This window comes from Pholis gunnellus, assembly GCF_910591455.1.
Source record: "Pholis gunnellus genome assembly, chromosome: 14".
Lineage (NCBI taxonomy): Eukaryota > Metazoa > Chordata > Actinopteri > Perciformes > Pholidae > Pholis > Pholis gunnellus.
This window is the reverse complement of record NC_136541.1, coordinates 17,899,227-17,909,012: the sequence shown is the minus strand read 5'-3', so window position 1 is coordinate 17,909,012 and position 9,786 is coordinate 17,899,227. Positions and strand designations below refer to the sequence as shown.

Below are 9,786 nucleotides of genomic sequence, written 5' to 3'. Positions count from 1 at the left end.
AATTGCCCCTGAGCTGATTACACTTTGATTTATAGTATGTTCGGTAAGTAGATCACTGCACCACGTTTACTTTCTTTGCAACTTTTTATGGCTGTTTCTTTTTGTAGCAGGGATCTTAGAGGACAATCAATCACATCAGTAGAGGGCCAACATCTGTATCCACAAGCAGATACATCGGTTTAACACAGTTGGGAGTAGAAAAGGGAATGATTTAGAGAGGAATGTGCTAAATGTGATTTCTTTCACTTAAGGCCGCTTACAGCACTGGGTTTGATTTAATTTCCAGCCGCACTGAATTGTTTGAAACCATAATGGAAGAATAAAGGCAGAGGGGTTATTGCGAGGAGTGGAGACAGGAATTCAGAGGGAAAGGGAAGAGAAACGAGGGGAGAGCAGAGGGAAGAGGCCCTGAAAAAGAAGAGAGAAACAGGCAGAAGAAGAAGAGGGAGTGAAGGAGAGGAGATGAAGACACAAGTGGGGAAGGGGGGGTGAGAGATCACAGGACAGAGAGCGCCTTTGACAGCTAACATGACATGCGTGACAGTGGTTTAGCCTGAAGGAACATTCCCAGGTCAGGTGTGTGTGTGTGTGTGTGTGTGTGTGTGTGTGTGTGTGTGTGTGTGTGTGTGTGTGTGTGTGTGTGTGTGTGTGTGTGTGTGTGTGTGTGTGTGTGTGTGTGTGTGTGTGTGTGTGTGTGTGTGTGTGTGTGTGTGTGTGTGGTGAAGAAGTTGGTGGAAAATGGAGAGATCACAGTAATGTTCTGTTTTAGTATTCACCATCATATGATGCTGCTTGCCGTCACACTTAAATCAAACGCACACACACACACACACACACACACACACACACACACACACACACACACACACACACACACACAATCAGGCCACGATAACAGGCAAAGCTAGAACAGTCATAATTGATTGTGACTGTGTCTCTGAACAGATAGTTGCCTGAAAATCTATGCTTCCCTTTTTTTTTTCTTTTGAAAAGTATACAAATGCTTAGCTTCTTATTTATTATATTTATTTATTTCAAAAAGAAACCCCGACCTCTTGTCATACCAGCGTAAGTAAGGAGTCAGATTAAGATAATGCAGAGCAAATACACTTGGAAGCCTCAAGAACAGGCCCAATATTGAACAGTATAATACAATAGCGGAACGGTCACACTGACATTGCACAGCTTGAAAACATCAGTAGTTCAATAACTATAGTGGGTAAATGGCACAGAGACGATACATTTAAAGGCACTTGTAGCGGCAATCTTCTGTCTGTCCGGTAATCCACATTACCGCTACTGTTACAGTCTGTGTATTGGCAATAAGCTTGATTCAAATCCGCAGACCGATTAACCTCAACTGAGGGCCGGTGGCCATGACGCAGTAGCCGAACTAAAGGAGCATTTCAACATTTTTTCGTGACTGAATCACATCTCGAGTGTAATATGGCTCTTACAGCACTAATGTAACAAGCAATAAAGCATGCAAACAATTCTCAATACATACATATATGCAAAGACTTCCGTAACAAAATGATGTAAACAAATCGCAAACAAGCTCATTGGATTTAATCTCTTCCGAGCCGCTGCAGTGCGTGGTAGCAGCACGGAAAAACAGCGTCACACTCGAATGTAATGCGTAACTTATTGCGAGATCCGTAGCGTCAAAGTAACCACCAGACCGAGAGCCTGATGAGCTGTCTTTGCTAATCGACCCTTGACCCCCAATTTTATAAAACTGAACTTTGCCCCGCCTTAGTTCTCTATATTTGGTATTTTGAACGGCAGTTGTACTGTCTCACACACGTCTCACTCTTGTTGTCCAAGAACACAGTGTTTTGGAGTTCACTGCTGCTTATTTGGTCTTGGACAGGGAGAGTGCGCAGTGGTCCAGTATAAAAAATAGTTTTAGGTAAGAAGGAGTCTCATCTCACTGATCTTCAAAAGCACGCTGGTTAAAAGTTGATGGAGACTTCATATGATGCTGTAGATGGAACAAGAATAAGCACGTATCTTCATTCAGTCATCCACACTTCAATATTTCTTTTAGTTTTTTTGTTGTTGTTGTCATATCTACTCCTTTCTTACTCAGGCGGTGGTGGACTTGTTGGTCAAGCGGGAGTTGCTCTGGTCGGAGACTTTCATTTTCATGCACGACTGCTTCTCATCCATCAACATCTCAGCCGGTAGGCACCAGCAGCACAGGCAGGACTAGAGGAGGGAGGAAGGTGGTGAGAGGGATTCTGAAGTGTAGGCTGAGAGAAACATTTGCATACGGCAAAAGAAAGGAACAAGTAGTTCCTTCTTTTTCTTCTTTGTTGTTGTTGTTATTGCGTTAAAGGAGCTGTATTGGGCATTCTGAACGTTATTAGAGCAGCAAACAACTATTTGTTACACAAAGACATAGTGTAATGTCTTAGTAATGTCTCCCTCTGTGTATGTTTTTATCTGACCTTCTCTGTTCTGTCGCTGGCTGCACGTGATTTTAGTGCATGTGAGCGTGCCCCACTGGTTAGCTCACATCTCACAAGCTCACAAGCTCGCCACCGACATTTTATGAACTGTTGACAGGGAAGCGAAATGCTCCCAATCTCGGATCTTGCTCGTTTAAAGGCAGCTCTAAATCGTTTTCGCTTTCTTGCCGACAGTTATACGTTTTATCAGTTCAATATGAAGCTGGAGCCAGCAACCGGTTAGCTTAGCTTAGCACAAGAAGTTACAGTGCCCGACCAACAAAGTTGCATAACCACAATTGTTGTCTTTAGGTTTTTTTGTAATACAGATTAAACAGATGAGATACAACATTTTAATTAGCGAGCTTTAGAGATGCTAGTAGGTGGATTTTGTTACCTTCGGTCGGAGCCAGGCTAGCTGTTTCTAGTCTTTATGCTAAGCTACGCCAACCGGCTGCTTCATATTAATCGTATGGAAATAAGAGTGGCATCAATCCTCTCATTAAATTCTTGGCAAGAAAGCGAATAAGTGTGTTTCCCCCAAAAAATAAATGTTTAAAAGATATTTTCACTCTGCACTTGGCACACCTATAACCAAGTTGCACCTTACCCTGAAGCAGTTCTTGAAGCGCTTGCTGACCACGTAGAGGGCGATTGGGTTGATGCAGGAGTTAATGGATGCCATGTTGATGCCAATGTAGTCCAACACCAAAAAGAAACTAAAAACAGTTACAGAGACACATTAATCTTCTACCTCTCCCTGCCTGGAGGGTGATTCATTATTCTTCTAAATTGTCATGTCTGCTCTGTCGTCTTATTTTGTGCACTGTGGAACACGGCTTTTCTTCCATACCTGAGCAGTTCGCAGCGGTTTGGATCTTTCTCGTCGTAGATGGTGAGCTTCAGGATACGGCTGAGGTGGAGAGGCAGCCAGCACACAGCGAAGACCAGAACCAGGCAGAACACTGTCTTAGCCACCTCCCTTCGCTGAACACACTCAAACACACATAAATCACTGTCTAGTTGTCAGAATCAGAATCAGCTTTATTGGCCATGTACGCGTACGCATACAAGGAATTTGACTCCGGTTTTTCGTTGCTCTCCACGTAAATACACAGAATTTACAAATAAACTGGGAAAAAAACTAAAAAAGTAGAACAGATGTAAGCATAAACATTTAACGACTATGTAGTAACTGATTGTACCGACAGATAGGATACATGGTGAAATTTGTACACTAAGAAGTTTTATATCCTTGGAAAGTTTTTGCCTCAAGGTTTTTGCTTTCATAAATCAAAACAAATAAAGTATTACATTAAATTGCCAAGTTGGGCAAAAAGGCCCAATTGTAGTTTTTATCGCTTCAATTGGACACGCTTGTAAATGTGTGAATGGTCTTATGTTAAGTTTTGAACATAAAAGATTCCCTGAGGTCAGTTTTGTGTTTGCCCTATTACTGATAAGAAAAAATCAAATTTTAACACTCATTGTGAGGACAGTCACTAGCCACTAACAAAATGGGGTAAATGACACGTCAGCCATCAGCGAACCTGCTTGAGGTGGTCACTGAGAGCGATCTGGACTCCATTCTTCTTCCTCAGCATCTCGCAGGTCATCAGGGTGTAGAAAATAGCAGTGCAGACCAACGGCAGGCAGAAATATGCACTGAACAGCCACCAGTCCTTCGCCGATTTATAAAACTGCACAGAGGAGACAGGAGGAACAGCGATGAGTTATGCGCCAGCATCTGTACGAAGAGAGCTCACAGTTAAAGGTGAAACATTTCAGAAGTAAATTTAAGGGGCGTATCCCCAGTCTGACCTGGACCGGAGTGAGACTCAAGGGTGTGTCTCAAATTCACTTGTTGGCTTTCTTTTAAAAATCAATTTATCAAAGTACCTCAGTGGAATCGAAAACGGTTCACAGTTGTTGTTTTAAAGTCGATGGGAGACGCGTGAACGCACACGCAGGCTCTGCCGTGTTTCCTGCCAAGAGAGCGATAACTCCTGTGATATTTCTTTCTATTTGACGATGCTTCGACTTCTGTAAACTCCGTGTGACCCCGATATAGCCAGGAAGTCTTTCACAATATGGTAAGCATGCACGTATATTCATACACGGTTCGGCGTGCGAGCCAACACGCACATACATCTGCGTCTCCTTGTGTGTTTGTACGTGTCGGTGTGTATTATGGCGTGCGTGTGCAGGTTTGCAGCACGCACAACTGTGTCAACACATTTTATTTCACACTGAACTATATGAGTATGTGTGCCACAGCTCACCATCATGAAGTCGGTTGTCTGCATGGGGTGCAGCAAACAGATCCTCAAGTGTTCTCCCTTGTAGTCCATGGTGATCATGTCGAAAGCTATTGCCTCTGGCACAGCCAGGACGATGGATACTATCCAGATGAGCGCTATTTCGATAGCCATCCACTTTGGAACGCCGATCCCTTTGATACGGCTCCAGGAGGCCACGGCGCGATACCTGGAAGATCCAACGTGTGCAGGCAGTCAACCAACAAATGACCATGAGATAAAGGACTAGATTGACATATTCATTTCGTTGCTGAGAAGATCCATACCATTCTCATGTTTGTAGGGTAAATAATGCCAACAGCCAGTTAACTTAACTGAGCTAACATGCACCTCTAAAGCTCAACCAAACGTGCTATTTTTACATTTAGTTTTTTGTTTGATAGAATGTGTTAATTAGTGAACTTTAGAGGTGCCGTTCATTCTTTATGCTACGCTAAGCTAACCGTGTCCTGGCTGCAGCTTCACATTTACCGTACAGACATGAGAGTTGTCTCAGCAAGAAATAAAGATAATAAGCGTATTTTCTAAATGTTACACTATATTCTTCAAATAATTATAGTATCAAAAATCCCTCATTTATCCCAACTGACAAAACTGAACAGTATATTCTAGCTTTAAAAAAAAAAGTATTCAACACCAAGCAGCTGACAGTAATCTAAAGAATAAGAATATCAAAATAACTAGATTTAAATAAAAAATATCAGTAAAGTCGTTATTTCAAGCTCACAATGTAGTAGACAGTCCTAACCAGACGAGCTTGACAAATGCAACACAAGTGTAAATGTATCGATCAGCAAAGTTAAAAGCAGCCGGTACCAAGGAGGTCTGAAGTCACCGCTCTGTAACCCTGTGACTGTTGCATCACGTTAGAAAATGAAACCAGGTGGTCCATTGGTTGGGACCCTGATTACCTGTCAATACTCAAAGCGCACAGACTCAGCACTGTGATCCCCACGGAGGCTTTTTGGACGAACGGCACCATCTTGCACAGAGTTACGCCGAAAGGCCAGTCCTCTGCCAGGAGCTGATGCGGGAGAGAGAGAGAGGGAGGAAGAGTTGATGACAGAGTTAAACCATGAGAGGGAGTGAAGCAAATCGTCTGGCACCAAGTTGTTCTCTCCAGCCTTGGGGATCCAGTGTTGACCAGATGTCAGGTTACAATTTTTTGGTCTTTTCTTGCCCTGTTTGGCCTCAAGGCAAGGGCAACCCAGGCAGGTAATGTAGCTCCTGGAGAACAAAACTCTGCTAAACCAGTACAGTATGACAACTTTTCACGTCTGCTTTGTATGAGTGCCTGGAATGTGAGGGTGGATCAATTGGAATCATATGTAGCCCTGTATCTCCCCATACCTCCCATGTCTCTCCGGTCTCTGGTATGCAGCAGCAGCCAGTTGTTTTAACATGCCTACCCCCTTACCCAAATATACAGAAGCATTGGTCCTCTCGCTCTCTCTCACACACACACACACACACACACACAATGAGCTCAACAGATAATAACATGGCAGAGCCATAAGGGGATACAGAGGGGCTCAGGATCCAGTGAAGTAATAACATAGAAAAGGCCTCCTTTCAAGAGTGTGTATGTGTGAGTCTGCAGACGAGTGTGTTCTGAAAGAATGTGTGTGTAAAAGATTAAAAATCCAATATGCAGCAAAAATATTTGCATATGACCTCAAACAAGATTTCATCAAAAATTCATTGAAAATCTAAGGGAGTTTTGAATTGACAAATGAAAACACTGTTCAGGCCAAAAAGATCGCTCTATACATGGTCTTGCTCACCTTGTAAACATTGATGGGAATGCCGATGATGATGTGCAGCAGGTCTCCGAGTGCCAGGCTGCCGATCAGGATGTTCGGCCCGTTGCGCATGCACTTATTCTTATAGATGATTCTCAGCAGAGTGGAATTCCCTATGATGCCCACAACAAACACCAGGCAGGACACCACTGTGTTGATGTACTTGAAGGTGTCTCGGATTTCCGTGGGCCCCGTGCACATGGGAGGTAGCCAGCGGCGGGGAATGGTGATGTTGGGCCTCACCAGACCCTGCACATCTCTCTCTACGAGCCCAAGTCTCTGTGTTACAACCGGAACGTCCTGGGGTGCTTGCTGCTTTGGCTCCAGCTGCCCACTGGCCAGAAGGACGTGACCCGCCAAGAGGAGCAACTCCAAGCAGAGGAGATGAGTCTTCATCCTGCAGTTTAGTTTGTAAATGGGTTTTTTATCCAACAAGGCCGCAACTGATCCTCTTTGGGTGTGCCTGGAACACAATTTGCAAGAAGGTATTGCACTCAGGTCTGTTCTGACTACAGGAATATTACACTTTATGAAAAAAAACATCCTCACTCACGGTCCAGGAGGCACATTAGGGCTCCAGGGTTTATTAAGTGACTTAAGCTCACTCAGCTTCCGTCTCTAGCCGAATAAACTTACTAAAACTCACAATTAATACGCAGACACACCCTGCAGAAACATGTTAGACATTTTTAGCTTACGGACTACACAATGATTAGGGGAAGAGAGACGGGGTCAGAAAAGGGGGAAGGTATTATTTTTTACTTTGGCTAAAGATAGGGTAGTCTGACTTTTTTTGTGAGAGCAGGTACTTTTCCATAAGCAGGAGACAACAGTTCTGTCCGGTACATGATTAAAGAAGTTATCTCGTTTGAACATGTTTTTTTGACATAATGAGGGAAGGGTATTACAGTTTAGAGTCAATAGGAGTCCAAAGTAAACATCAATAACCCTGGAGAAGGCCTTGTTTTTTGTTTGAAATGAAAGAGCCCAATCATTTAAATCAATCAATTAATGTTCTCCGGTCACGGCAGTTTAAGCTCTTACTTACCTAACTCGCAGCCGAAGCAGAAATCCAAATATATGTGCCTCTTCGGATCAAACTTTCCCGGTAACTTTCCAGCTCTCGGGACAGAGAAAAGTTCCCTGATTGGAGGGATGCTGTTCCTGAAGTGACGCTCCAGTCATCCTCCTCTTGTCACTGGTGTCAAAGTGAAAAAGCTCCTGCTCTTGTGCTCCAGAAGCTCCAGTCAGCTCCTCTGGTATGCTCACTCCTCTCAGTGTACACAGTGTCAAGAGTCTGCAGAGTTTCTCCCCTTCCCTCCAACCCCTCCTCTTCTTATGGAGAGGAGGGGTTGGAGGGAGACCGAGGAAGACAGACAGGATGTTTACAAGTTAATCAGTGTTCATTACAGCACCCTCGTTTTAATGGAGGCAATGGGGTAAAATCATAAATCAGTTTAAATATATATTATATATATATATAATATAGATTATATTGTGTTGTTGGTACTGCTGAATGGTGAGTTTATATAGTGCCTTACTTAATTTGTGTTTTGTCATCCATTATTATTCCTACAGGGATTGATCATCGCTGTTTAATTTGTCATAATAAAGTGTTTCAGTTTAGCTACCATTGTTCTCTTTTATAAGACAAACGGTGAAACAAGACCAGCGTTTGATATTGAGCCATTTCATTCAATCCATCATCAATCAATTATCACTTGGGCCTTATCAGGCTGTTAATGAGCAGTCACATTGTAGTGGACTGCACCGTGTTCGCCAAGCTGCTCCTCATTGTAATGAAAGACACAATAGTGCTACAACAATAGAACTTGTTATCAGTCAAATCTCAGGTATTTGCTGTTACAGTCAATGTTATCAGCATTTATTTAACCTGTTTGGAATGGGAGCCTAACAACACAACTTAACTATTTAGTTGTCAAAGCGTTTGGAAATCAGTTTTGAATATATGACCAGAAAAAAAAACATTTAACAATTAAAAAGGCTGAGCAAGATGTACATTTTCGTCGCCATTTGAAAAGCAAAACATTTATTTGTCCATTACTTTATATGATAAAGTAGATGCACCTTGAATCCTTTAACAAGAGTCTAAATCTGTGCTACAGTAGCGCTCAAGCTACAGATGAAGTACCGCTCAGGCTGATGGGATGTCTTCAGTTTTGCAGGAATGTTGGTCGAACTCCAAAATGTTGCACAAGATGACAGATTGACCTGACGATGGCGCTATATAATTCATTCTGAGGGGGACAAGAATGTTTATACAGAATGTCATGACTATACTTCCAGTAGCTGAAACATTTCACTAAAACATCAAACAATTTCAACTCCGTCCTGTCGCTACAGTCAAAGTCCGGCGATCGCCAAAGTCGGTAGGATTCATCCTCTGTTGTCTGTGCAAACATTCATTGCAATCAACCAATATTGCTCGAGATATTTCAGTCCGGACTACAGTGGTGGATGGACTGACATTGCTATCTCCAGAGCTACTAAGCATGGCTGAAACCATACAAAGATATCTACTTATATGAGCCAGTATTCTAAAAATATCAGTTTTTCTGAGGCGAGAAAACTTCATCTTAGAGTTGCTTGACGTCACAATTTTAGACAACAATTAAATTACTTTGACACTTTGGGTTATTTTCCAAATGGGACAATGGTCAACGTTGGACACCTTCTATTTCAGAGCAGTAGGGCGAGACCGGGAAAGGTTCGAACACTTTTTTTGTCTCAGCACCTACAGTATAGATCCCTGAAGTTTTTTCGCTCTCAAATGTTTTGACCCTCGTGTGTCTACTGCAAATAGCAATGTTTCCAACACCTCCAACCAAACCACAGAATGAATTGATTGATGTCAAATACACGGAGTCCCATTGTTACAAGCTGCCCCACTGCCGAGGTAACAATAAGATCGAACAGTAAAAAAATGGGATGGGACCACACCCCCAATTTAGCGCGAGGGAACAATAAGATATCACGACTTACTTTTAAATCACTTGAATAATGACTGTATTCCAGGATAATGAGTTGCTGTTGATACTTTTAAAACTGTAAAATAACTTTCTTCAGAGCATTGTGCACTATACGTGTAGGCCTTTATCTCTATATATGTATATATGCATACGTGTGATATGCAGTATGGTGGTTTAAAATGAGCATATAGCAACTCTTACTGTTATTATGAATCTCCTCTCC

The 9,786-nt window shown here is 42.6% G+C and overlaps 1 protein-coding gene across 2 annotated transcripts; it reads right to left on the bottom strand.

Moving 5' to 3' along the window:
• Window positions 1-1,018: 1,018 nt before the first annotated feature.
• ednrba (endothelin receptor Ba) lies at window positions 1,019-7,813 on the bottom strand. Of its 2 annotated transcripts, XM_079173538.1 has the most exons (9): window positions 7,622-7,813; window positions 6,556-7,036; window positions 5,683-5,795; window positions 4,736-4,940; window positions 4,004-4,153; window positions 3,307-3,440; window positions 3,064-3,172; window positions 2,089-2,211; window positions 1,019-1,984 (listed from the first exon to the last, which is right to left on the bottom strand). In XM_079173538.1, the coding sequence occupies exons 2-8, from the start codon at window positions 6,967-6,969 to the stop codon at window positions 2,089-2,091; spliced, it is 1,248 nt and encodes a 415-aa protein (XP_079029664.1). In that variant the 5' UTR covers window positions 6,970-7,036; window positions 7,622-7,813; the 3' UTR covers window positions 1,019-1,984. The 2 variants fall into 2 exon arrangements, with proteins under 2 accessions (XP_079029664.1, XP_079029663.1); XM_079173537.1 differs by having other exon boundaries at window positions 1,019-2,211.
• Between the last annotated feature and the right edge of the window lie 1,973 nt (window positions 7,814-9,786).

What these genes read in the sequence shown, in the direction of transcription:
- ednrba (XM_079173537.1), bottom strand. Translation starts at nt 6,969, where the DNA reads ATGAAGACTCATCTCCTCTGCTTGGAGTTGCTCCTCTTGGCGGGTCAC. An exon ending in TTCCCATCAATGTTTACAAG is followed by an intron (nt 5,796 to 6,555) that starts GTGAGCAAGACC and finishes CTCCCGCATCAG; the next exon opens with CTCCTGGCAGAGGACTGGCC. An exon ending in AGACAACCGACTTCATGATG is followed by an intron (nt 4,154 to 4,735) that starts GTGAGCTGTGGC and finishes TCCTCTGTGCAG; the next exon opens with TTTTATAAATCGGCGAAGGA.